This window comes from Pelodiscus sinensis, chromosome 5 (assembly GCF_052426305.1).
Source record: "Pelodiscus sinensis isolate ZL-2025 chromosome 5, ASM5242630v1, whole genome shotgun sequence".
Taxonomy (NCBI): Eukaryota; Metazoa; Chordata; order Testudines; family Trionychidae; genus Pelodiscus; species Pelodiscus sinensis.
Genome location: NC_143056.1, coordinates 44,551,172 through 44,579,120, shown reverse-complemented (window position 1 = coordinate 44,579,120; position 27,949 = coordinate 44,551,172). Strand labels below are relative to the sequence as shown.

General features: G+C 47.1%; 1 protein-coding gene across 2 annotated transcripts; it reads right to left on the bottom strand.

Moving 5' to 3' along the window:
• Positions 1-480: 480 nt before the first annotated feature.
• ISCA2 (iron-sulfur cluster assembly 2) lies at positions 481-22,100 on the bottom strand. 2 transcript variants are annotated; one of them, XM_006117745.5, is made up of 4 exons: positions 21,737-22,100; positions 20,759-20,927; positions 20,169-20,284; positions 481-19,929 (listed from the first exon to the last, which is right to left on the bottom strand). In XM_006117745.5, the coding sequence occupies exons 1-4, from the start codon at positions 21,796-21,798 to the stop codon at positions 19,755-19,757; spliced, it is 522 nt and encodes a 173-aa protein (XP_006117807.2). In that variant the 5' UTR covers positions 21,799-22,100; the 3' UTR covers positions 481-19,754. The 2 variants fall into 2 exon arrangements, with proteins under 2 accessions (XP_006117807.2, XP_006117806.2); XM_006117744.5 differs by having other exon boundaries at positions 20,759-20,930; positions 21,737-22,098.
• Positions 22,101-27,949: the final 5,849 nt, after the last annotated feature.

Below are 27,949 nucleotides of genomic sequence, written 5' to 3'. Positions count from 1 at the left end.
GAGCCACCGTACACAGTGTTCTCTAGGGACAAGGTGACCCTGCACCCACACCCAGCTTTCCTACCCAAGGTGGTCTCTCTGTTCCACATGTCTCAGGAGATCTACCTGCCCGTGTTCTACCCGAAACCTCACACGGGGGAGTGGGGGAGAGAGTAGGCATTACACACACTAGATGTCAAGAGTGCGCTGGCATTTTATTTGGATAGGACAAGACAATTCCGTAGGTCCACGCAGCTCTTTGTCTCGATAGTGGAGAGAATGAAGGGTTGCCTGGTGTCAGCACAATGTCTCTCCTCGTGGATTACCACATTTATCAGAACATGCTATGATCTGAAAGGGAAACCAGCACCCACTATCACGGCCCACTCAACCAGGGCCTGGGCATCATCCACAGCATTCTTGGCTCAGGTGCCAATTCTGGATATCTGTAGGGCAGCCACATGGTTATTGATACACATTCACCGCACATTACGCAATCTCACAGCAGGCCAGACAGGACGCGGCAGTGGGGACAACCATGTTGCAGTCCGTCTCGGTCTAGACTGCTGACCCTACCTCCATGCTTATGGCTAGGAAATCACCTAGTGGAATGGACGTAAGCAAGCACTCGAAGAAGAAAAAACGTTTACTTATCTCATAACTTATTCTTTGAGATGTGTTGCTTATGTCCATTCTAATCCCGCCCGCCTCCCCTTCGTCGAGATATCCAGCAAGAAGGAACTGAGCGGGGTTGGTGCTAGCAGGGGTATATATGCGTGGCTATGCCGACACCACTCTAGGGGGCTCTCTGACTGGCCCAACGGGTACTGCTAAGGGTAAAAAAGTTCCGGCAGTCGTGCACACGGCATGCGCACACCTAGTGGAATGGACATAAGCAACGTATCTCAAAGAACAGCGGTTATGAGGTAAGTAACTGTTTTATCCTGAACTGACATGACTGCACTCATTGAAGGAAACATTCAAATCCCCACCTCCCACAAAGGACTGAGACATTTTAATGGATACAAATGGTCAAGGCCTCAGTTTTCTTCACTTCCAGCAGACCAGTGCCCCATAGAACCACACCGTGGTATGGATTTAATACTGACCCCAAGAGAAGAGCATCACAGACTGACTCACCAATAACACATTCTGCAGCAAACTGAGGGGCTCCTTCCATCTAAACGTGTTTATCTTTAGAGAGCTGACATCAGAGTCCAAGGTGGTCTGGTTACAAGCTACTTGGCAGATAGGGTGCAGGGAAATGGGTTAGAGTTACACATAGATGTGGGCAGCTGAAGTCTGAAGCAGACTGGAATTGATCCCAGTTCATCCCCGGCTGCCCTTCAATGTGGAGGTTTGAGAATATCTGGCAATAAGCTGAAACATTTCATACCAATTTGGATCTTTCTGTTTTATTGATTCCATTTTCTCTTCGCCCGTGGACACTAACTTAGTCATAAAGCATCTTTGAGGTTTTTTCACTGGCAGCAGTTAAAAGGTGAAATCAGAGTGGACTGTACACGTCTCATGGTGCAATTAAACACTTGCAACTGGAGCAGGTACACTACAGATGAACAGCTCCATACCTGGAGTCACTCAAACCTGAGTCAGCTGACACAGAACAGCTGCAGGTGTTCAACCCCAGTGTAAACATACCCTCAAATGCTCTCCCGCCCCTCTCCCACTTCTGGGATAATTGTATTGGTGCCTTATACAAGATCATTTCGGGGAGCAAATTACTTTGCCTTTGAAATGCACCAACTCACACTTCTTCCTAAAGCCTCTTCTGGGGAGGAACTCCCTAGACCAAGGGTTCCCAACCTTTTTTGGTCCCCGTACTCCCTTGGCTTTTAGTAAACCTTCCTGTACCCCCTATTCAATATGAAAGGAAATCAATTCTAGACTCTAGAATCCACAACTTTTTTCACTAACACTACTACTTTTCGAATATTTCAATTACGATAATCTAGTTATTTACCAAATATTCCCCAGACCCCCTTGACAAGCTTCTCGTACCCCCTGGGGGTACACATACCCCAGGTTGGGAACCCCTGCCCTAGACCTCTCTGCTATGTGTACAACAGAGAAGTTAGATATAGACATATAATACACTTGCTGGAAACTTGCAATGTAACACTACCTTATAACTTAGACTTCAGAACCATGGAGCTGATTTATTTCTCCCTGGGAGTGCTCTACCCCTACTTCACCCAAGACCTTGCCCCCACTCTGCTTCCTCATCCTTAGGCCCCATCCTCTCTGCACTTCCCACCCCATCTCTACCCTTTCCTGAGGCTTGCCCTACTCTGCCCTCTCCCCCAAGATCTCTCTGTGCTGCCAAACAGCTCTGGGTGGTGGGTGCAGCACCCATTGGTTTTTCCTTGTGTATGCTCCAGCACTCAGAGTTGGCACGTATGTTATTCTGACCATAGAAGAGAGACAAAGCAGGCTGCTCCCTAAAAACTGAGTGGCACCAGACACTCTACCTGACCACCGTAGGCTGGCTTTCTAAATACTCACTACACAAAAGCCAGGTCAGATTGCACACTTCTCTGCAGAACCCCTTACCCTGCCAGCAGGACCAAGAAACCCCTTATACGTCACATGCTAGCTGGTCATTTTAACAGAGTTTTCAATAGATCACTCTCCCATAGCTTTTTCCTCCCCCTCTCCGAACATGGAGAAGAAACCAGTCCCCAGCTGGCTCTTTTGGGTTCAGTTGGCCAGTATGGCCCCATACCAGCAGGCAGCCCAAAGGAGCAGAAAGTAGAGATGAGATGAAAAGGTCTGAGTAGCCCCAATGTAAGCACCTGAGCTGAGCTGCTTACATTGTTTGACTTTGGTTAAACAGCAGCTTCCCAGGGCAATACAGGCAGGATAGTGGCAGGGATTAAGGAAGAGTACATTTTCTTCTTCCTCTGCTAGCCCCGCTGAGATTCAATCCCTATAATCACTGCCAAAGCCTCTGAGGGGAGCTGTGTGTGTGTGTCTGAGGAGCGTGACAGAAGCAGGTCAGAGGGGCTGTAATGGGCCTGCCCAGCAAAATCCCCAAGATTTGCTGTTCTTTATTTTTCCTTGCCCTTACAGCTCACACAAGGTAGAACAGCAGAGAAGGCTGCAGATACTGGTAGTGCTTCCCTGCTTGGATGCAAAACCTGGTATTCAATCATCTCTCCCAGTCACTGGGAGATAGACGGTCCCTCGAGGCAAATCTGAGCTGACATGGAACTATAAGCCAGTCACCTTTGGTAAGGGGAAGGAGTGCAAACCAGCCTGATTCCAGGGCTGTGGGGTCTCCTAGGTTAGTGTTTCTCAACCAGTGGTACGAGTACCCTAAGGTGTACTCAGGAGAAGTCTGGGGAGGTACTTCAACAACTGAAATTTGGAGAAAACTGAATTTTTGTTTTAGGATTTACAGCACTTTATTTTTGTACTTTTTACATCCCAAAATTTCATCGCCCACCACCTACGATTAAGTTGTTTAAACAAATATGTTGCAATGGTAGAAAAAAATTGTGTGTGTGAAAACTCTGGGTACTGGGGGTACTTTTTTTTTTAAGGGGGTACTTTATAAAAAAAGATTGAGAAACACTGTCCTAGGTCATCTGGTGATGCACTGAAAGCTGTAGACAGACATTTTCATTCAAAATTGCACAAGTAGCAGCTACTGCAGGATTGATAACCAGACACTCCTTTTAGTTCCTCCTTTTCTTCATAGGTGGTACCAACAAAAGTCTACCTTGGAGACTGACCCATTCAGTACCGGAGCAGCTGGCATAGCTACACTCCTAACACTATATACAGCTCCCTAGCAGGCTCCTTCCAGCAACCCACTGTTTGCTGAGTGTGATATTCTCCTGGAACAGAAAGATCAAGCCCTGGTCTTCCCTCTTCTGCAATCTACCTCCCCAGAATCACCAGAAGGGAACAGGGGATGCAACAGGGGAAAAGAAGAGGCAGGATCCCAACTAAGGGATGGGGAGGAGGATTTAAATTTGGTACTCTTCTTCCCTCACTGCATAGGAGACCTACAGTTAGCACACACAGCCCAAGAACTCTCTAACTCTCCCTCTCCTACCCTGTGGGAGGGAAATCCTTGGCGTTGCTCTCCAGTGCATCCTACTGGCAAGGTGAAGGAACATGGTGGTGATAGGCTGTGCAGAGAACCACACTGTGCCTTCATGTATCTGTCTGTCTGAGGCCAGCTGCAGACTTCCAGCTCCTAGAGCCATGTTACTACATCAGGCTTTCAGCTTTCATTGAACAAAGGAAGTTTTTAGAAGCCTTTGCAATTGTGATGAAAATAACCAGGCCCAGCCTACACACATGGATACACTCTGGCTGCTGCTAAGTACAGGCAACTCCCCCAATTAGCCTCTATAGCTTTGTGGATGGAGAGAAGTGGCCCCAGCTACTATCAAAGGGAAGAGGTCACTCCTCGGAGGAAGAAAGAGGCCCTGTGCTGCTGCCTCTTTTTTGTCTGGGAACAAAAGGCTTCCCCTTTTATGCTACCACCCCAAGCAGATGGTGAGGCCTTGGGGCTAGGCTGAAGGAAGGTCACTGGCACTTTAACCTTTGAGAGGAGAGAGGAGATTGGCCTGTTTCAATGTACTCTAGCTTGGCTGCTGTCTTCCATCCCTTGAAACATTCAGGTACCTTGGCTGCCTTTTCAGTGTGGGGTGAAAATTGCCTGCTCCCTTCTGGCATGGGAACAGGAAAAATGTATACCCAACATGGTGCTGTGCAGGGGAGGGGTGTCCCTCCACACAGATGGGCTTCTGCAGCCAAAACAAACTAATTCACCTCTCTGAGGAGGGAACCCAGCTGACCCAAGAGCAGAGTGAGCACCCAACAGGCCAGGCTTCCTAGTAGCCAGCCTCTCTTGCCTGGTGCATGTGGAGGTGCAGTGTAGAGATGTAATAGTGTAGTTGATTAACCAAGTAGCATTAACTTATAAGCTTTTGCTTTAGACTACACTGATTACCACCTGCCCCCTTTTGAGTACATTTTTAGCAAGCTGGCCAGCAGGCCGGCTCAGTCCTGGCTCATGCTGGGTCTGGGGCCTACCCCTGTTATAGCTCTGCATTTAAAGTGTATTAGGAGCCAAGCTGGCAGGCAGCCTAGCTGAGTTCCATCTTGTGCAAGGACTGGGAGCTCAGCCCCTTCCTCCCACCCCAGACAGGGGGCTGCTGCCACCCCACGTTGCTGCCTCTATATCAGAGGCAGAAGTGAGGTATGGCAGCAAGCAGCCAGTCCACAAGGGGAGACGGTTTTTAAACCGGCTCCCCTTATGGACCAGCTCCCACCTGGCACCCGGCATCACTAACTCTCATATAGAAGCAGCAGCGCAGAGTGGCAGGGGACTCCATGGGAGTGGAGCCAAAGTACACTGGCTGCTGGCACCACCCTGGGGACTACAGAATAGCTGAGTAACTGATAAGAATTCATGAGGTTAATTGACTACTCAATTAACTGATATGTAACATCCCTAGCACAGTGAGGAGCTCACTTCATGAGGATTGGGAGTGAGTGCTCCTGGGCCTGTGATTGGCTCCCTGCAGACTGCTGCACTCTAGACATTAGGTAATGTATCCTCATCTTGCCTCTTGTTAGCTGAAATGCCAAGTGCCTCTTGTGAAACTTTAAGTGGCCCTTACAGCTACTGGGCAGGATCAACATGCAGCCAACTCCCTGCCAGGGAAACCTGGCAGAAGGGTGGAATGAGAGATGCCAAAGACCTGTTTGAGCCCAACTAGTCCAGATGCTACCAGCTGGAGCAAGTTCCTGCCCAGCTGGACTCTCTCTCATGCCAAAACTTTGGATTTTCCCAGGAGGGAGCAGGGGCTAAGCTGGAGAGTGGGGATTGGTGTGTAACCTAGTAAGTGTTTTTCTTATGGGGGAGGAAGGCTCCAGGGCTGGATGGAGGCATGGGCAAGCCAGGCAGCTGCCCAGGGCGCCAATTGATGGGGGGCGCCTGATGGCAGCTATAAGAGGCACACGGCATCCCTTACAGCTGCCATCAGGCACCGCCCGCATCCCTGCGACCGCAGGGCCCTACACGGCCCAGTGCATGCGCCAGCAGCGATGGCCAGGCCAGACTGGGCCGCACTTGCGCCTTGCACCCTAGTGGCGGGCCCCAAGCTGCGCACCAGCGGCCGTAGCCAGGCCGCGCATGCACCGTGCACCCGGGGCGCCAGAATACCTCGGGCCAGCCCTGGAAGGGTCTAAGTACCCTGAGGTCTCAGCAAGGGGTGACTATGAATCTTCTAATGCTCTGATGGAATTTGGGGAATTTTACTGATTTAAAAGGCCTTGGACAGTATAATAGCCTCTCTGCAACCCCTTTCCATTACCTCTCATTCTAAGTGGGGGAAGCTTCTACTGTGTGTTAAGAGAAAAGCATCCACTACCCCCTTCTGATATATGCCCCTTCAAAGCTCAAGTAGATCATTTCTTCTGAGGCTGGCACTTCTTCCAAGGGACACATTTAAAATCAAGCCAAAGACCTTGGGGCAACCAGATTGCTCCCAACTACCACTCACAGCCAGCCCCACTCCCGTGTGCCACAAAACCACTCCAGGTATAGCTCACAGTGCACTCCATGCATTGCTCACCCCAGAGGTTCATTTCACCAGTGACAGAGGCCTCTCAAATGGCACGAAGGCATGTTTTTTCTCCTTTTTGGATGATCAAAGCATTGCCTGCATACTTTTGGAATTGTACTGGTGATGCTTTCCGCCATCCTGCAGTATCAGAGGCTCAGAGGATGGTGTTAGGCCCCTTGACAAACCACTTATACATTTTTCATTCTCTCTCCTCCAGTGCCCAGCATAGATGATACTCATGGTCATTTCTCCTTAATTTTTCATCCCAGGGTCAGAATTGGACTCTTTCTGCATGCACATGCTAGCCTCCACCTGGGACTATTTATATTGCTATTTTGAACACACTGTAGATAGCGTACCTGACAGGCATGTGCAACAGAAGCAGGTCCCACACCCAGAGAAGGCAAAATAGCAGGGCTCGTCTTCTGCTATTGCTATGTGATAAATTGGAAATAAGGAAGATGTAATCTGTCTGTCTGCACCTGCCCTACCTTGAGCAGACTTTGTAGCACTAGGGCTGAATGCTTGCAGGCTGAGAGCTTGGCACCAATTACTAGATAGAAGTGGTTCCAAGTCCCCCTTCTCCTGTCTACATTGTCTGTGACAGGGACTTTGGGAAGGAGAAGTGCTTCCTCAGTTTACGAGCCAAGTCCCTTCAGAGAATTGTCTGCTACCAGATTCCAGATCCTCCATCTCTTTCCCCACTTTGCGATGTGCATCCATTTCTCTTGTGCAAGCATCTCTGAGAATAAGCTGAGCCAGCAGCTCAAAGGCTTTTCTATCGCACTTTCTTTTTTGAGATTTATCAAAGGCTCCTGCAGATTTGTGGGTCTCTAGCAGCTTTAAAACTGGGACCAACATGGGTGAGGGGCTCTGCTCAGTCCCTGAGTCTGCCTCTTCCTGTAAGAGCAACTGAGATAAAAGGATTCCTCCTTAATTGGAGACCTTGTGCCCCCTTTCTGTCTCTGGCTGCCTAGTCCCTGAGGAATCTCGGCAAAAGAGAGGGGCCTCGCATCCATTCCAAACACTGAATCCAGTTTCTGATGATAGTACAGATCTTCTCTCTGCACATGCTTTGCCTGCAATTCTAGGAAGCCCGGAGAAAGGTGTCAGCTTTCAAAAACAAGGGCACCAAGTTCTAGAGCTTCCACACACCAGCTCTATCTTACAAGCTTCTATGGTCTCCACCAACATACCATCTAAGCACCTCACCATCTTTAATATAGTTTCCCTCACAGCATGAGAGGTGAGGAAACGCTATCATCCTAGTTTATTTTACGAGGGAGGGGGGAGAAGAGAGGGAAATCACAGGCCTAGAAAGACCTGTGAGACATTGGCAAGTCACTTAGGAGGAGAGGCTTGCTGAGCAACACAAACAGCAGGTTAGTTCTAACAGGAACAGAAAAAAAATTGCTTCAGCATTGCTAGCTCATATCTTGAAAAGCTAGGATTGCAATGGCTAAGGCAAGAGTGTCGATCCACCACTCTGTCTGCACCATCAAAGGCAGAGATGGATAGGCCGAGGCACTGCAGCTACTCTTTGCTGCAAGAGAAGCATAGCCCAGGTAAGTCCAGCTAAAGGTCATAATGTACTTAGTGGGAGGGGAGATTTAACTACATGTGATGCATGTATGCAAGTCAAGTAGGTGTACCTTTGAGTCTTAGGATCATACCATGGAGATGGGCCACAAATATAAGAATCCAACAGAAAAGAATGAGAGGCTGGAGAAAAAGGGTTAGAAAGCACCTCTTTGGCAAATGGCTTTAGTTAGTCTCCTATAATTAACATCTCCAGCTTTGTAGGAGAGATTCCAGCTGCTTTGCAGCTCATACTTTTCAATTTTTCCCCTCACACAGCGGACATTCTTTGAAACCCATTCATGTGAGAAACAGGAATGTATATGCATTAATCAAATAAATCTAAAAAAGAAAGGGCAGGAAGAGGCTCCAAGGAATCAGAGAAAAATCCATCAGCCTGGGGTCATCCTGCTTCTCCCTGCCCAAGGAGCCCTGCAGATTCCACTGGTGTGGTATGGTATTTGGTGTGGTATGGTATTTAACCTGCCTTTGTGTTCTGTGATTGGGGTCAGGTACTCTGTTAGGGCAGCTAGTCCTTATCCTGCACCAGAGCAGAATTAGGATGTAAGAAGTTAACCAGTTACCCAATAAGCAGTAGGCTTCTCAGCTTGCTTACCTGTAACTGGTTAACCAGCTGGCTCCCTTGCCTGAAATGGGTGGTTAACTGGATAAATAAATCATTTAACTGGTTAACTATTTTAGTGGGTTTTTACTTCCCTAGACAGGGTTTACTTCAATGTGCCTAAATTATCCAGACAGTGGTTAGTCTCACCATGCCAAGGAAGACCTGCAAAGTCCCACACTAAGTAACATTAAGAGCTTTAGTCCCATTTAACAAGCCTACTCCCTACTGATATTACACTCATCTTATTTTCTTATCAGCAATTTGTGAGAATTCACACCTTCCTCCCCACCGCCCTTCCTGTTTGGAATAGTCTCCCATTCCCAGGAGCCCAGCATCCTCCCACCTTCAAGAAGCCTATCCAAAATGACTCTCTCAATGGCCTGGTGTGCACTAGAAAATTGGCCTGTTCAATATAGATTGTTCCCACTAACACAATTCTCACATGCATTATATCCAACCAAGTGTCCGGTCTCAGTGAGGTCCTGGTAATGCTCCATGTTGTGCCAAGTGCCCTAGACCTCCTACTAGGATCAATCACAACTGGAGCTGAACGCAGAGTTCAATCATATTAGCCTCCTTGTAGAAGGAGAATAGTGTCACATTACAGCAATCAAGGAAACTTAGTCCTCTCCAAGTTATCCTACCTGCCCTTGTGTGCTGTAAAGAGGCCTCTCCTTGCACCGGATCAGAGTTCCTGGGTATTGTAGACACTGCACAGGATTTTGGCCTTTTAAGTTATTCTGGAAACTGCCATTTCTATTACTTGCATAGCAACATAAATGGATCAACCCATGTCCTCTTGGCAATCTCTTTCTAGAGATTTGGCTGCCCTTTCTCTGGCTCACCTCACTTTTTCCCCTATCCTCACAGGCCTACCTCTAAGCCCTAAGGAGGACAGTTATTTCCCAGACAAATTGCTCTTCTCTGAACTTTCTCCCTTTGTCCTTCTGTAAACTAGGAACCCATCTCTGTAGGTTTTCCCTGTCTGAAGCAAAGAAAAGCAAGCAGCTACACCTCAAGTGTTTCCTGAATTCCTATTACTAAATCTCAATATAGCATCTGAGACAACACTGCATTGTTGACTCATTCAATTTACCTTCCACTCTCTCACCTTGACTCTGCTCTGGGGTCTAGCTGCCCAGGCAATAGCCTCTATTGGATTCATTTAGGAAGAAATGATCACTTAGCTTGTTATTGAATCTAGTCTTTCCTTGTAGGGTTCCTGCTTATTCCAGGTATCTCTATCTAGCATTTATGCCATTCATCTCAATACCTATGCATCTATTGGTAACCTGAGCAACATTTGTGTCTGCACACATTACTGTCTCAGAGCATTATGAAGAGTAAGACTTCTAGTGCAGGACGTGCTCAGCATACACTCTCCTAGCTTCTCTGTCACATCTCTGGGATTCTGCTTTTTGGGATTTATATCCCTCACTGGTAACCCAGGCCCTAACTGCTTACTGAAGTTTGGCCCATCTCTGGCCTTCCTGCTCTCTCCTTTTCCATTGGTAGAACCTCTTTAGACTATACCACATCCCTTAAGTTCTTCCACTGCCCTGGGAAGCATCCAATTGGTTTCTCTCACATCATAGTCACTTTGGTTCTTTTGACTGGCCAGCCAGGTCTCCATTCAACATGGTTCTCTGGAACAAGTCACTTTTCTTTCCCTACCCAGCTCTTTTTCTTCATTTCTCAGCCACAGAAGAGCTCCCTTCGATTTGTAGATCCAATTTTCTCTCATGTAATTCTTCTCTGACCTGTGAATTGGCTTTTCACTGATATGTTTCTGCTCAATTTGAAGAGGATTAAGAAAGTTCTTTCACTGTATCCATCCTATTTCTGGCTTCTGCCTGTTATCTGGGAATATAGGACAGCAGCAATGGAGGCAGTTTCATTAACTGGCAGAGGGATCTGCTACATTGCCCTCTTGCTTCCCCTCTCCCTACCATGCTCTTACAGGTGCATGCAGATAAACTTCTACTAACAACGAATCTCCCTGCTTTTCCCGTTTGTCACCGGACAGCTACAGAATTTTCTTTTCCAAATATTATCTCTGCCTTGCTTTTCAGTGAGGACTTCAACATTGCACATTATTCTGACAGGTTGGAGTTTTCAGCAAGTGTGATTGTGCATATCAACAGAGGGAAGTGTACATCTCATCCTTCTAGCCAGGGGTGAGCAAAAGAGCCTCCATGGGCCAGATTCGGCCTGCCAAGCGGGTGGATCCAGCCCACGGAGGCCCTGCTGCTCTCCCGCCCCAGGCATATTAGGGCCTGGGGGCAGAGGAGTGCCCAAAGCCTCCTCCACCCTATGAGCAGCGCATGGTGCTTCAAAGCACCACACGCTGCTCACAAGGTGGGGGCAGAGTGGAGAAGGGTTCGTGCGCTCCTCTACCTCCAGGCTTTAATTGGCTTGGGGGTAGGAGGGCATGTGAAGCCTCCTCCTGCTCTGCCAGGAGCACGTGGCGCTTTCAAGCGCTACCCGCTGCTCGCAGGGTGGGGGAAGAGTGGAGGCGGCTTTGCACGCTCCCCTGTCCCTAAGCCAATCAGGGTCTGGGGAGCTGCGTGAAGCTTCCTTTGCCCTGCGAGGAGCCTGCAGCACTTCAAAGTGCCACATGCTCCTTGCAGGGTGGGAGGAGGCTTCCTGCGCTCCCCTGACCCCAGGCCCTGATTGGCCTAGGGGTGGGCAGCGTGCCAAGCCTCTTCCAGAGCACGGGTGCCTAGTGGGAAGGGGGAGGGGCAAAGGGGCTCTGCCACCCCCAGACCAATCATGGTTTGGGGGTGAGGCAGCCCCACCCCTTCCTGTTTAGGCCTGGGGCTACTTCAAAAATATTTGAAGTGGCCTCTGGGCAAAAATCATTGTCCACTCCTGTTCTAAGCATAAGGGCAGAGACACAGCCACACCCCCCACCTACAGCACTGGAAGTCAATGAGGGCAATTCACCCCTGCATGGGCTCAAAGGCCAAGAATGACTCCAAACTAAGGAGCACTCCACAGGAGCTAGCTATATACCCTACCTCTAGTGGCTCAGGTGCAAGGGTCACACTGGGCCAGGACAGGAGTGTTATGGGGGCATGAGGGGAAGTTCCAGGGTTGTCCTTTGCCCAATAATTCTGCCCCTTGTTCTATAAGGCTACAGCAGAGTACAAATTAGGATAGCCCTCAGGTCTACTTCAACCTGCAGCAGTAGCCAAACCAGTTCACAGCAGTCCCTGAATAGAAGAGCCACAAAAAAAACACCTTTTTCCTGCCTTGTTCCAATGCTACTGCTGAAGCCATGGTGAAAGGAGCCCTCTGGCTCCTAGGGGCATGTTGTTCTAAGACCTCTGGAGGTCAATTACTGCTTCACCCTTTGACAGGATAGAGCAGGCACCCCGACAGCTTAAGACACATAGGGAAACACACCTCAACTAGAGAAGCGAGCAAGTATAACCAGCATGCCTGGCCGCTGAGCCAAAGAAGAGGCAGCTTCTCACCCACATAAGGCTGTGTACAATCGGGGATGCTGTGCACAGGAGAGAGGCAGCAGCACATCAAGACACCAGGGTGCTCACAAAGATGAATGCAACCCATCACATGTAGCAACAGAGCTCAATCCATCTCACCCACAGTGCACCCACACAATTAGATGGTTACCCTAATGAGAGCTGCTTTTTAGTGGCTCCATCTGATAGGACCCAGAAGAAAACAGGGGACAACTGTGCATCTGCAATATTTCCCGCAAGGTGCAATAGAGTTTTGTTGTCACCCTACAGTTCAACATATATGAAGTCAGGAGGGGAGAGGAGGTGGATTACTCTCAGATCTGTCTCTATTGCACTGGTGGGCAACCTGCAGCCCACTCTGGCTCCATTTGCAGCCGAAGACCACGTGGATGCCTCCCCTCCCCAATACACCAGATCACTGGAACAATGCGCTTCCTGCTCCTCCCTTCCAGCATTTTCAGAGGAACTGCCAATTGCCTGATTCATGCTTTGTCTCTGTTCCTCCCACTCCCTCTAAGAGCTGGAACACCAGGAATCAGCTGTTCACAGTGGTTCAGGTCTGGGAGGAAGAGCAGGGACAGAACTTGAATCAAGCAATTTGCTGGCTCCGAAAGTGCTGGGAAGAGGATGAGCAAGTAAGTGCTGGCTCTGGTGTGTGAGAGGCATTTGGAGAGGGACAGTTGGGAGGGGTGAGGGTGGGGAAGAGAAGAGGAGAGTCTATAGGGCTGCATGTAGAACCCAGTCAGCTATAGGCTGCTGCGGCCTACTGAGGCGAAGGAGGGCCACTCATACGCACCCCGCCCCACCATGTCTATCCCTGCTCTATTGCATCAGACTAGGACATAGGATTTCTCCCTGAATAACCACAATTAGGCCTTGGATGAGAAGGAATCAGCTGAAGCACGAGATACATAAAACAGAAATATGCAGCCACTAACAGAAACAGGAGGGAAGCTAAATGTAGAGCAGCTTCCTGAAGCTCTTTGTTACTTAGGTTCATAAACTAGAAATCCTTTCAGAACATGGGCTGCTACTGAAGACAGAGAAAGAAGCAGTGCCTAATAATGCTTCCCCTCTTCTTCCTAGTCAGACTTGGCTAGGAGTTTAGAATCTCTCTTCCACAGGAAGGTCATTACATCTGTTCTCTCTGATCAGCACCAGAGTCTCATTAATTTCTGTGCACAGTTCAGAGCACTATTTTCGATCTACACAGCTGTACAGGGTATGAACTCAACTGACTTTAGAGACCTGCTTCTCTCAGGGTGTTGTACCTGGCTGTCAAGATTAATTGGGATGCTCAAATACACAGTCCCATCAACCCAAGGGAAAGGATTCTCAGGGTGTACCTTAGACTCTGAAATTTACTGTTCAGTCTCTGACCTCTGCCCACTGATCCAAAAGACCATGAATCTGTTAACCCAGGCAAGTGGGTTGAGGTGGTGGAAAGAAGTTTGGAATGTGTCAATGTCAACATCAGATCATTCTGTGCTTGTCTGTATTTTTGGAAATCAGGAGGGAGAAGAGTTGGAGACGATCCTGTCATTACAAGTCTGGTCAATGGGGTGGTGATGGTGGCAGCAATCACAACTCTCTTGTTGACTACACTTAAGCACTGAGCCAACTATGGTAGCAGCAGAGGGTTCATTTTGTAAAACAATAGAAGGCCAATATTAGGGATGTCAATATGTAGTTGACTACATGATTAACCAATAAGCCTGGACTTATCGGTTACTTTTATTGACTACATGCACTCCCTCACCCTTGCTGCCTCTGATACAGAGGCAGCAAGGAAAAGGGAGGAGCAGGAGCCAGTGCTCGTGAGGAGCTGGCTTCGAACAGTTCTCTGCAAGTGCACAGGATCCAGCCCCTCCCACCCCCGTGCTGCGGCCTCTGATAGAGAAGCAGCAGAATGGAGGGTGAGGGGGGCAAGCTGGAGCCAATATGCACGGGAATCTGGCTTTCAAGCAGGATCCCTGTGCATGCTGGTTCCGAGGACCCATCTGCCTCCCTTCGCTGCCTCTAAGAGGCAGTTCAGCCCAACACCAGCTCTGCAGTGCTGCCTCCGCTCCACGTGCTGTTGCCTCTACAGCAGCACGGGGGAGGGGACAAGGGAGGCTGCCAAGAAGCAGCTTCTGTTCACGGTGGCCCAGGCTCCCCACAGACAGGGGCTGCTCTGTGGGATTCAGACCAACTTCTGTCCATAGGGAATTCGGACCCCCATGGACAGGAGCTGCTACCACCCCATGCTGCTGTCTTTGTATTGGAGCAGCTGGTCTGCACTGGGACCTGATTTTTAAAGTGGCTCCCCTGGTAAACTAACTCCCACCTACCATCCTGCACTGCTGCCTCTGATAGAGAGGCAACAGCGTGGGGTAACGGGGCACCCTGGGAACAGGCATGGGAGTGTGACTGCCCACCACTGGGGACTATTGAATAGCTATTCAATTACACAGTATTTAACATACCTAATCAATATCAGCACAAAACCCTCAAGTTCAGGAAATGAGACCCACAGATAAAGCTGAAGAACATGGCAAGTTGCCATGGTAATATGCATTTAGTCTCACTGTTTCCATGGCAATGAAAAGATATACCATTCTGTTCCACTGAAGGATGCCAAAGGTAAACGAGCACTGATTAAAACAAGGGCAGAAAGACAGAGGCCAGAATCTCTATCACTCCAGAAGGAAATATTAAAAAACAAAGAGAGACCCTGCATACACAAATTATCTCAAGGCATGAAAGTGGAGGCACTGCACAGACTGCCTTCCTTCAGTGAGGAACAACAGCACCATATACTGATCCAGAAAGCTGCTGTGCCTACTCACAGATGGACTTGGGAAAGCTGCTTTAACACAGCACTTCCGTCCATGGTTGCACATCTCCCACCAGCTATGAACCTCTTCTAATAGACTTCATTTACATCTATGATCCCAAACAAAATACAAACCTGAGCTTAAGTCTATCATCTACTCAGACCTGTTCTTCAAAGCACACCCCACCCCTCTGCCAAACCCAGACTTGGCCTAACCCTAATTCCAAACACCAACCAAAGCAGATGCCTCCACTAGGGGCCCAAACTTACTCTGACATCTCATTACCATATCTAGTGACTCAGGCCCAGAAATATGTGCCTAACTCCTATTAACTCTCAATGGGAGTTATGCATCTAAATACCTTTGGGCATCTGGCTCTCAAGCCAACCAATTAGACTGTCCTTTTGTATTAACTTGTCTTTGTTGAGGAAACAGAGAAACTGAAGTCAAAGGAGTTTTCCATATAGCTCTGAAGAGGTTAGATCCATGGTTACTTCTTGCAGAAGTGAGTTCTGCAGTCTGTTCTTATGAGTCTTCTGTACTCATATGGCTCCACCTGTTAACTGATAGTTACATTGATCCAGCGTAATCTGAGACTACATTTGCAGATAGCTGCTTGAGAGAGCTGCTCTAAGGCCAATTTCTTAGGGGAAGTGGACTATCAGGGCACAGAACCTTATACTGACAGTACACAAAAGAGACCAAATGACGAGAGAAGAACATCAGACTGATGTATCCACAGTAATCCTTGCTGTCAAGCAGACTTGCTGTTCTGTTTTGCCAAATGAGTCTTTGAAGAGGATAAGTTGTATAATTGTGCCCAAAGATCAAGAATGTGCAGGCTCAAGATCTGAAGTTCAAGGTCTTCATCTTCTGGCCAGTCATTCAAAAAGTGGGCATCTTTTGCCACTGTGACTGTTTGAGTCATTGCTACTATTGGACACTCAATGCATCTCAAAGTTGACTTCATCTAAAATCAGAATGCCTGTGACAGCAGGCAATGTGATGCTGGAGGCAAGTTGACTAAAGCATTCCTCTCTTCTTACCAGCATCGCCTCAGCTTTTCTTGGGCTCAGGTTTAGCCAGCTTCATCCAAGTGTTGGTTTGAGACACACACAGAGAGACAGAGTTGGGAGATAGCACTGATTGTGTTTGATGGAATGGTCAGAATGAGAGGGAGGAAGCTGGTATTATCTATATCATCCTGATGGCACTTCAGCCCACCTCATCTCAGCAGCTGTCCAAAGATTGCACGTAGGTGCTGAATAACACAAGAAGAGGACTGATCCTTTTAGGACTCCCTGAGGAGAGTTTTGGGAGTGGAGGGATAGTTGCTCATGACAACTCACTGGGCTGGACCTTACAGAAAGGATCTGAGCCATTTCAGGGCATGTTCTTTCACCTGTATTGCTTTTCGGAAGTGGAGAGGAAGTATTTTGGCAATTGGTGGCAGGATGACTTCTCTCATCTATGGGAAAGTAAAATGCTTCTGCCAGAGCATCAAATGCCATCTCTGTACCATTGTTTGGCCTGAAGCCTGACAGATCTAGGATACGAGCAGTTGACACATGGCACTGGCTGGATGGTCTTAAAGCAATCACAGACACAGGATTTAATCTACCATGTCTATTATATCTGCTTTAACAAGAACTCCAGCAATCTCTTCCTAGCCAAAAATCAGGGCTCCTTGTCCATCCTCCTCAATCATTCAGCTATTCTGACAATTGATTATACGCTCTCCTGAAATTTTCATCTCAGCTTGACTTCCATAATTACCCTCTTTTGATTCTCCTGCGTCTCTAATCTTTCCTTCTTTGTCTCTTAAGAGAGAGGGTTAAGTGAGGTGTTCCTCCTAACTGTGGAAGGCAAAAAAGTGTGTTTTTCCTCCAATCTCTAATTCTCCATGAACCCCTCCACAGCTCTGTCCTTGTCCCTCTTTTCCCTCTACAGCCTTTCATTAGGTGAGCTTGAGCTTACAGCTCTTCAACCATCTTTATGCCAATGACTCCAATCTGCTTCTTCATTTCCATCCAGTCCTCTGCTTGGTTCCCTTTGGTGTCACCTTTGCCCAAAAGATAGTGTCCAAATCTTGCCACTTCCTTTCTCTATAGAATCAAACAAACATCAAGCTTTTCTATTTCAAAGGGGAAGCACCACCACTGTGCCCCTGTCCCATCCCATCAAGCTGGAGCCAGGGGAGGAGGGGAAACCAGCTTTTGAGCTGGGGGAGAAGGGAGGGAGAAGGGGATTGTCGACTATCCAATAAGCTTTTGCTTACATCCCTACATCACTTACATCCCTACATCTCTGAAGTCCAGAACAACCTCCTTGGGCCATGGACTACCAGACTGTTCTAACATACACCAGGAGATGAATTGGTTCCCAGCCAGACCCAGAACTGGGGAGTTGCAAAACCATCTATGTCCTTTCCTAGGTTCTGAGACTCACACATGTCAGCCAGAATCAAAATTCAAGCCCAAACTCTCTGTATAGGGTTTTTTAACACAACTCCCAAGGAGTAAGGGTGCCACCTAGTGAAGTTACTGAGGTATTGCTAACACTGCAGGTGGAGAAAGCAGCATATGTGAGTTTTCCCTATAATTGTGCAGAAGTGGTTACAGATGGTACTTAGCAAGGGTCCTTTTAAGTTGCTTGGGGGCAGCTTCTGCAAAAGAGATTAAGTAATCTGCATATGGGAAGCGTTTCCTTAAGCAACAGCATTCAACAGAAAATGAGCAAACACAGAGATGGTGAGGAGGAATGGAACAAGTATGTTCAGTTTAAATTCCATAAAATGAGTTCATTGACAATGTTCAAGAAGCATGGTTAAAACGACAACTTAAAATCAAGTCTATTTAGATAAAAGATTAAGTAATTTCAGGCTTCACACTGTCCCAGAACCCCCTACCATTTTTTATATTTTACAGTCACTCATAACCTATATAGAAATATAGGTTAAGTGAGACAGAAATGAATTTGACCAACTTCAAGCAGAACTAGAACCTATTTCTTGGATCAGAAAACAATGCCTTCCAGCCACCTTTCTGTGGCTTAGTTATCCTATTTAAAGACAGGTCTATTAATAATGCTCTGCATTTATACAAGGCTTTAGAGCTCACATTTTAAAGTGAATAAAACTGGAAACCAGTTGTCTGAGTGGCATTGTGGTTTGGTAGATAAAACATGTATCTAGCACAGAAATAAACATGCTCTTCCCAGCTATGTTGTAAGCTTAACCATGGGAGTTCAGACAATTCTGTTCTCAGTCTCAGCTATCCCATTTATAAAATTGGTTGTTAATACCACACCTCAGAAAGGCAAATAAAAGACATAACTAAACAGGGCATGTCAATTTCAGAAAATGATTAAAATTCACCCAGATTGCAAGCTGTTTCCTTCAGACCAAGCTATGCATTACTCCATATTCCATGGGAAATGGACACTTAAATCCTACAATTTGGTTATGAGACTGCTAAAGCAGGATTTTGTAATAATGGGAAAAAACACAAGTTCCCCATCTCTCCTTTCACTTAAAAGGAGATGAACCATTTTGGCTCAAATTTACCATTCATCTCCAAGCAGAGACTGAGCATGGAAAACTTCAACAAAGAGGCTAGAGTTCCACAAAGTGTGAGTAACTAAAAATAAATTTGCATTGGAAACATCTAGGACAACCTTCCTACAGTTCACTTGTAGCTGGGCACTGCCCTATAAAGGCAATAAGAGATTTGTTTCTCTCCTAAAACCAGAAACAAAGATGAAGACAGATTAGATTATTAAGCAAAACTAGGGAAATGGTTTAGGTTATTAAATCAAAGTGGCATGCAGAACATGGTACAAGGGCTCTCAGATGTGACCCACCTGGCCCTCCTGCTGACAAAAGCAGACAGTTTAAGAAGCCATTTGCTGATTTGTACCACTTTTTAAATTGAGTCAGGATTGGGAACAAACCAAATTGCCTTTTTTAGCCCTAATGCTAAAACAACCCTAACCCCCTATGCCCACCTCTCTACTTTGCCTACCCGTATCAAGTACTGGATGCTCCCTGTAGACAGGTGGGCCATGGGGGCAGTGGAGGAGCTCTTGCCACTGAAGATCTTCAAGACTAAGAAGGTTAATAGAACTGTCTGGAAAGACCCACAACTGCCTAGAAAACACAGGCAGCCCTACAGCCAGTTTAAGGGCAAGGGGGAAATAACCATCTCCCTGTAGAAACCTGCATTCGAACCACACTTTGAAAAGCATGGAAAAAAAAACCAAACAAACAAATAATTGAAATTGTGATAAAAAAAAACAACAACCCATCAAATACACAGGAACAGGCAGCTTCTAATTAGACAGGCAGTTCCACATGTTGGGCAGCTCAGGGAGATCAGAAAGGTTCATTACGCTCAGCAGTTTCTGGAGATTCATGGAAGACAGAAGATGCTTTTGTGTTAGGTTTCAACCCTATTTCAAACCCTTGCAGGGACTGCCCTATCAGTCTTGGCTGTAGACTCAGTTCAGAGAGGCAGATGGGGACATTTACAGTAATTGTATAACAGTCTGAGGAGGATCGAGGAAGCTGAAAAAAATAGCAAAATTAGAAACCCTTGGAGACGATGCTGAGTATAGTCTCTGGCTCAGCGTCCACCCAAGCAACACCGAGAGAGGAATCCACTCAGAGTTTAACGGAGAAGGATGTTCCACATGAGCAACCTTGTTCGGCCTGTGGATTGCTCACCACTTGGAACGAGTTGCGGATCAGTTCCTGGCTGAAATCCACCATTGCACCTTTCACAAAGGCCAGGCTGTCCACATCCACAACAACACGGGCACCATCTTGCTCAAACACCCTACGAAAGAAGAATGTGTGATTTATTATAAGCCTGCAGACATAAAAGGAAAAGGCACACTTCCAGCAGTATAAAGGAATATACTGTGATCTCTTCCCTCCCCTTAGTGTGCTGTGATCATCCATCTCCTCTCTTCAACATACAACATTATTACACATATCTTTCTCATCACCTTAGCCCACAGAAATCTCTCCCCCCAACCCAGCATACATCCACACACTTTTATCCTCTGTGCTTGCCTGTCATCAGGATTGATAACTGTATCCAAGGAAAACTTGTATTGGAATCCAGAGCAGCCACCTCCTTCCACCTGCAGCCTGAGAAACTCAGAACCTTCTATAATCTCCAGCAGCCTCTGCAAAGCAGAAAGGGAGGAGCATTAGAAGATCTGCAGTATTCACAGGCAAGGAGACAGTATCTACTTCAAATCCCAAGATGCCTCCACAGGATAAGGGCTAGAATCAGAGTAATAAGAAAGGGGCCTACAGCATATCCCAGTCCACCCACAGCCACATGTGGGGAATCCCTCATTGCAGCTTATTTGAGAAATGAATGGGAAACCACTAATTTCCCACGGTTCAGCTATCACAAAGTCTGCAGTTGCCTCAAAGGGACGCATATCTGAACAGGAATGGGGGTATCCATTAGTGAATCCTGCTAAGAATTAAAAAAATACTTTGGGAACTTTAGGTAAAAGAGCTGTAAGTAGCATGGTGTCGGTGGCACTTTTGTGGCAGGGAATTTTATGAAAAGAGCATGCCAGGCAATGTAAAAATCTTCTCAATGAAATAGACTCAAAGACACAGCATGAGTGCCTTCCAGGTTGTACCTTCACACAGCTGTTGGTGAGGGAGATCTGTCCCTCACTAGAGTCAGACACTGGTTGCCCTGGCTTAGAAGAGGATGATGCCCACTGCACCCTGATGCTTGGTACATGAGCTCCATTCTGAGAAGAACAGGGTGATGTTCTCACCAGACGTAGCAAAGTAGGGGAAATGCTGCTGTGAAAAGATGGGGATGGAACAGTCAGCAATGCAGGCAAAAAGCACACTGGCTACTAGAGCAGAACCCCAGAAAGGAGATTTTGGGAATGCAGATGGGGACAAGCACAACAAGGAATTCCCAGGGAAAGGATAGAAACAACCTGAGATGCATAGTGAATGTGGGGAAGGAGAAATGCCTAATCTACACTGCTTCAAGGGATATCTAGCCAGTGACAGCACTGAGAGATTGTAACAGCCTAGTTCACAGCAATGATCATGTGAGCCAGGCACAGTAGCACGTGTCAAAGGTTTTGGAAGCAGGAGTCCCTTAGGAGATGCTTGTGCCCTGAACCAGAAATGCCGGTAACCATCACCTGTCCGTCACCTGGGCTGAGACGAGAATATTTAGCCACTTGTTGCCAATATCTTGGTCCGGCCCCGGGCACTAGCGAGTCCCCGGCGCGATCTCCCCCGACAAGGTCGCACCGCCCTCCTTGACCAGCGGAGTAACCGCGCCCACGGCCCGAGACTCGGAGCGGCCCGTGTCCCTCTTCACGAGCGGCCCCGGCCCCGGCCGCACATCCCCGCCACCCAGTGCGGGGACCGGCTCCTACAGCAAGGCCACCCGAGGGGCGGGGCAGGGAGCTGCAGGCGCTAAGCAGCCGGGCAGCGTGTCGATACCACCCCCGCCCTACAGCGCAAATCCCAGCGCGGCGCCCCACGTGCGAGGGACACAGCGGAGCGCCCTGGTTCCGCCCGAGCCGGCGAGGGGCCCAGCCCCAGCAACCCAGGCGCGGGACCCCAACTAGGGGCCGCTGGGTTACCTGCTCCGACAGCCGCTCTGCAGCCTCCTCAGGCAGCTCAACAGCCGCCCCCGCGCCGCCATCTTGCGCCAGTGGCTTATGGTAAGCCCCGCCCACCCAACACGTCATTATTGGCGTAGAGCCGCGAAGCCCCGCCGCTTCCTGTGGTCCTGGTGACGTAGGGCACTCAGGCGGAAGCAGAAGGGAGGAGGCGCGCGCGCGTGATGACGAAGCCGTTTAAGGAACTTGGCTGCTTGCAGTTAGTTGCTAAGCAACAGTCTGGCTGTGACTGGGCTAGTTGCTGCCAGAGTCTATTCAACTCCAGCTCCCTGCAGTGCCCGGCGCTCCGGGGTCCTCTGGCCCCCAAGCACCGACCCCACAACCGAGCCCCCGGCAGGCACAGCCCCAGTCATTGCGGCTGGTCATCGCCCTTCAGCCCCCCCTTCTGCGCCTGCGCAAGGGCTGTTCGGGGTCCTGGCTCAAGGCCGCACTCCCGCGAAAGCACTTGTCCCGGTTGCCCACGTGCTTCTGCGTGGCCCGGCCTGCGGCTGCAGAGTCGTTCCGAGGCCGTGGCCCTGCCTGTGGGGGGCGCCCGCAAGGGAGTCAGCCACCACTGATGGCCTCACCTGCTGCCAGTGTTAGCTCTCTTCCAAGTTAGCTCCCCTGGACCCAGCACCAGGGGGCCAGCGTCGGCAACTAAACGCAGCCCCCTGCAGGCTGGCTGGTTTAATCCCCAGGGGGAGCTGACAACTGGACGCAGCCAACTCCTATCTCTCACACGCAAAGGTATTTCCAGTTGAGCACACTGATTGCCAATTGGAGCAGAAAAGAAAATTACTGATACTGTGTCGTGTTCTACAAGGCTGCGTCTAGACTGGCATGATTTTCCAGAAATGCTTTTAATGGAAAAGTTTTCCATTAAAAGCATTTTCGGAACAGAACGTCTAGATTGGCACAGATGCTTTTCCGCAAAAGCACTTTTTGTGGAAAAGCATCCGTGCCAATCTAGATGTGCTTTTCCGCAAAAAAGCCCCGATTGCCATTTTAGCGATCGGGGTTTTTTTGCGGAAAACACATCTGAGCTGTCTACACTGGCCCTTTTGCACAAAAGGGACCTTTGCCCGAACGGAAGCAGAATAGTATTTCCACAAGAAGCACTGATTTCTTACAGTAGGAAGTCAGTGCTTTTGCGGAAATTCAAGCGGCCAGTGTAGACAGCTGGCAAGTTTTTCTGGAAAAGTGGTTAATTTCCCGGAAAAACTGACCAGTCTAGACACAGCCCATAAGTTTGTTTAGGTTGGCTACGTGGTGAATCTGATGTGCTCCCAGGATGAGAGAGGATCTTTAGGCTAGGCAGGAAGATCTGTTCTTAGTTTATACAATTTCAAGCCTGGTGATATGTGCTTGTCTACTCAATTTATATTTTTGTCCTTGGATTAATTAGCATAATTACTATGGAATTATTCAAATATCTCATACAAGCTGACAGGAAATCAGGGTGCTATTCCACTTATCTGCATCATATTTATGAATCCACAAACTATGTAAATTGTAAAGTTTGTTTGTTTACTACTGTTGCTATTAGAGATGCCTAGTCAGCATCTCTATGTGCAGTCTTGGAGGAGCTGATACATAGGCATCATCTTTTACTTTTCCCTGGAAGTGCTGCCCTTTCCCCTGAGACCCTGACTTCCCATCACATCCTAACTCCTCTCTGTCACCTCCCTGAGGCCTCCACCCACTGTTCTCCACCAGAAGTAACCCTAGAAGAACTGGCACCCTAGGCGAAACGCACAATCAGTGCTCCCGCCTCCAAAGCCCTCAACAGCCATTTATCTTGGTGTCCTAATTTGCCTGTATTGATGGGCCACCACTGTTCTCCACCCTTCCTGAAACCTCTCCTTGAATCACCAAGTGCTGCCAAACAGCTGATCAAGGTGCTGTGGAACAGCAATGGCTGGTGGGTGTTGAGCAGCCACTATTTTTTTTCTATATGTATTCCAGCCTTGGAGCATGCATAGAGTCAACAGCTATGAGCCAATAGATTGCACCTGTGGTCTAGATGAAGGTAGGAAATTATTTCTTCTCTTTAACCACTGCACCATTTTCATTTTTCTCTGACTTCAGTGTGTGTAGGATTGATCTCTATGTATTGGATGACTCTGCTGTATGACAGCATGTCACATAAGTAGGCATTTGTTACCTTCATTTTTGCAGAACAAATTACAGTACTGAGGCATGATTGCTGATATAGGACACTGTGGAACTGACTCACAGAGGAAGTAAAAACAGGAATAGATTAAATTGCTTTTAATGTTAGTGATTTTAAGTGTTTTTAGTAACAGTCATAGTAAAAATGTGACTGTGCTTCTGTTTTTAGATGTTGCACAGATTACAGATCCCTTTGCAATCCAAGGCTACGGAAGAGATTAATATCACCTAGAGTGAAGCAAAGGTGAGCCAACAACACTCATTTTCAATTAATTTAATTAATACCTTATTAGCAAGACTGGCTAGACCAGAAGTGGGCATTAATTTTTAAAAAGGAGCCACTTAAGAAATTTCTGAAGTCAGAAGGGGTGGGGCCAGGAGACTTCTCATGCTCTCCCTGCCCCATTGGCCTACGGTGGAAGAACAAGAGCAGTCTTCCTTCTCCCCACCGAGAGAAATGCCAGCTGTTTTAAAACAGCAGGGCTATGTCTAGACTGGCATGATTTTCCGCAAATGCTTTTAACGGAAAACTTTTCTGTTAAAAGCATTTGCAGAAAAGAGTGTCTAGATTGGCATGGACGCTTTTCCGCAAAAGCATTTTTTGCGCAAAACTGTCCGTGCCAATCTAGATGCGCTTTTCTGCAAAAAAGCCCCGATAGCCATTTTTGTGATCGGGGCTTTTTTGTGCAAAACGAATCTGAGCTGTCTACACTGGCCCTTTTGCCCGAACAGGAGCAGCATAATATTTCCGCAAGAAGCACTGATTTCAGACAGTAGGAAGTCAGTGTTCTTGTGGAAATTCAAGCGGCCAGTGTAGACAGCTGGCAAGTTTTTCCGCAAAAGCAACTGCTTTTGCGGAAAAACTTGCCAATCTAGACACAGCCCAGGTGATTCCCTCTAGGTGCCAAGTGGGAGGAGACCTCAGAAAGTCTCCTCACTCATGCAAGAGCATGGGGCAGCTAGAGAGACATGCCAGCTGTTTTAAAACAATTGGCATGTCAATAGCCAGTGCGTGCCCCTGGCAGGGTGGGTATAGGACACAAAAGACTTTGCGTGCTTCCTGCCCCCAGGAAGCCTGATTGGCCTGGGGATGGGGAGCATGCAAAACTCACCCACCCACCTGCCAAAAGCGCGCAGCAACTAGCGATAAATACCGGCTTGTCTGTCTAGCCACCACGCACTCTTGCAGGGGCAAGGAGACTTCATGTGCTGCCCCACCCTCAGACCTAGGGGTGGAGGAGTGGCAGGGCAGCTGCAGGCCAAATCTGGTCCGCCAAGGGTCCTTTGCCCACCCCGGGACTAAACCAATGTCATTTGGTGTGAATATAGTAGCATAGATTCCAGCACATGTTGGCATACCTGGCAGTGGAATGGCAGAGGAGAAAGCAGAAAATATTTTAAAAGTGTCTACAAGTCTCAGAGGTAGCCATGTTAGTCTGTAACTTAAAAAGAAAAAGCTTAAAAAACAAGTGGTCCTGTAGCACCTTAGACTAACAAAAATATAGATAGTATTATGAGCTTTCTTGGGCACAACTTACTTCTTCAGATGACAAATATGGAGCAAGAGGCACAGAGAGAAAAATAAATATAAAGCAGAAAAGGAGTGGAGAGGGGAGGAGAAAAAAAACCCTGACAATTAAAGTGTCTGTGCTACATGAGGCTAATAGAGTGGGCTGTAAGTGTCTATTACTTAATTGTTGATGTCATTTGTGTGTTGAATATAATGGTCCATCCAAGAAATGTCTTTGTTCAGTCCCTGGCTAAATGTGTTAAATTTGCATATGAGGGCCTTTTAAAATGTAGAAATTGACAGAGTCCTTTGCATATAAAAGAAGTGGAAAACTGAATTGAAAAGGTTTTAAAAGGTATGTCAAGAATTGTGGACCAAGGAGAAAAGAGGAAGACAATTTTATGAACTATGCCCCAAATATGGGGCAGATAATGTGCTACTGTAGTCCAAAGTTATGAAAGGAACAGTAGTAATACCATGAACTGGTCACTGTGGTTTGAAAAATAATTTGTATTTATTGAATGGTCATGTAACATATGTAATATTAAAGAAACAGTGTATCACTTGATATGGGATTGCCAGTAGCATCCCATAGGAAAAAAAGCTTCTTTATTAAAAATTTATATGGTTTGGGGTGACAGACTATATTGCGAGGATTTAGTGAGAACATTAGGAAAGTAGGGTAATATTAAAAATCTCTATTATGTTTTTAAGGATATAAAGAAGCATAAGAGAGCATATGGCATGAATGTATGCAGAATATAATAAGTGGAGGTTATAGATTCAATAGGTAAGTGTGCTTTGCCATAAAACATAAGGGCTGTGTCTAGACTGGCAAGTTTTTCTGCAAAATCATCTGCTTTTGCGGAAAAACTTGCCAGCTGCCTACACTGGCCGCTTGAATTTCCGCAAAAGCACTGACGATCTCATGTAAGATTGTCAGTGCTTTTGCGGAAATACTATGCTGCTCCCTTTCGGGCAAAAGTCTTTTTCCGAAAAACTTTTGCGCAAAAGGGCCAGCGTAGACAGCAGAGATTTGTTTTCCGCAAAAAGCCCCGATTGCGAAAATGGCGATTGGGGCTTTTTTGCGGAAAAGCGCGTCTAGATTGGCCACAGACGCTTTTCTTCAAAAAGTGCTTTTGCGGAAAAGCGTCCTGCCAATCTAGATGCGCTTTTCCAAAAATGCTTTTAACGGAAAACTTTTCCGTTAAAAGCATTTCCGGAAAATCATGCCAATGTAGACGTAGCCAAGATGTCAGTATATAAGAAATAGTCCTTCAGGTATTTACAAGAGAGAAAAGTAACTTTCAAAAGGTGTGAAGCTTATAAGAAGTGAAAATGTGGACAGATGACTAGGGAGGAGTATAAATATATTGCTCAAGAATGTAGGGAAGTAATCAGGAAGGAAGAAGCACAATTGGAATTTTAGCTAGCAAGGAATGTGAAGGGTAACAAGAAAGGTTTCTACAGGCATGTTAGCACTAAGAGGGTGATCAGAGAGGGTATGGGGCCCTTACTGGATGAGGGCGGTAACCCAGTGACAGATGATGTGGGAAAAGCTGGTGCTTTTCTTGCCTCTGTCTTCACAGGCTGTTACACTTTGGTTCGGTGATGTGATGGGAGCCTCAAGGGTTAAAGTTGACTACCCAGTGAAAACTACTGGATGATGGTGAAACAAATTATTTTTATTAAGTGGAATGATTTTTCATTAAAACTAACAATTAGCAAATGTTTTTTTTAAACTAGCAATTGCCCAATGCTTTTACAGGGTAGAAAAGCTTGGGCACAATTATACCCAACTGATTACAATTCTTTGATTACAATTCATTTATATCAAATCACTATCCCTAATTTGCTTAACGAAAAATACAAAAACAAAGCCAATATAATGATAATAAAAACTCCGTCCAAAGCCAGCCCCTCTATGGTTATTTTAGGGCAGCTGGTGGAGTTAGTCATAAATCTACTTTTACAACTTAACAACTCCTGGTCTTCTATTTCTAACACTTACACTTAACCTAAATACAACACTACTACACAACACAAAATTATACAATTTACACAGTGTGGTTAACAGAACTTAGATACACTTTACATAATTACACAGTGAAATTAACACAATTTAACTCTTAATCAAACCAATAACCAATACATTTAAGTAATACTTACAAATCCAGAAACGGTAACAACACAAAGACACACTAGAACTCGGAGCATGCTCCGGACTCGTGCACCCCTATATTTGACTCGAAGGGTGGGGAGGCAGCCTCAGGGTGATCAATCCTTTAGCTGGGCAAAAAAAAAAGATACGTGCCCTCAATACACGGAACCTCTGTCGAACAAAGGGGTAGAGGGTCTTTTATACAAAAATTCGGTGTCTAATGCCATGCTAGGATCTGCATTTGGCAGGGCCTGATAAGCTAATGATGAGGTAGTATGACAATACTGCCCTATAGGAATTTTTGTGATGTATGCGTGATCCCCTCGTGGACAGGACCAGATGGGGCATAGTT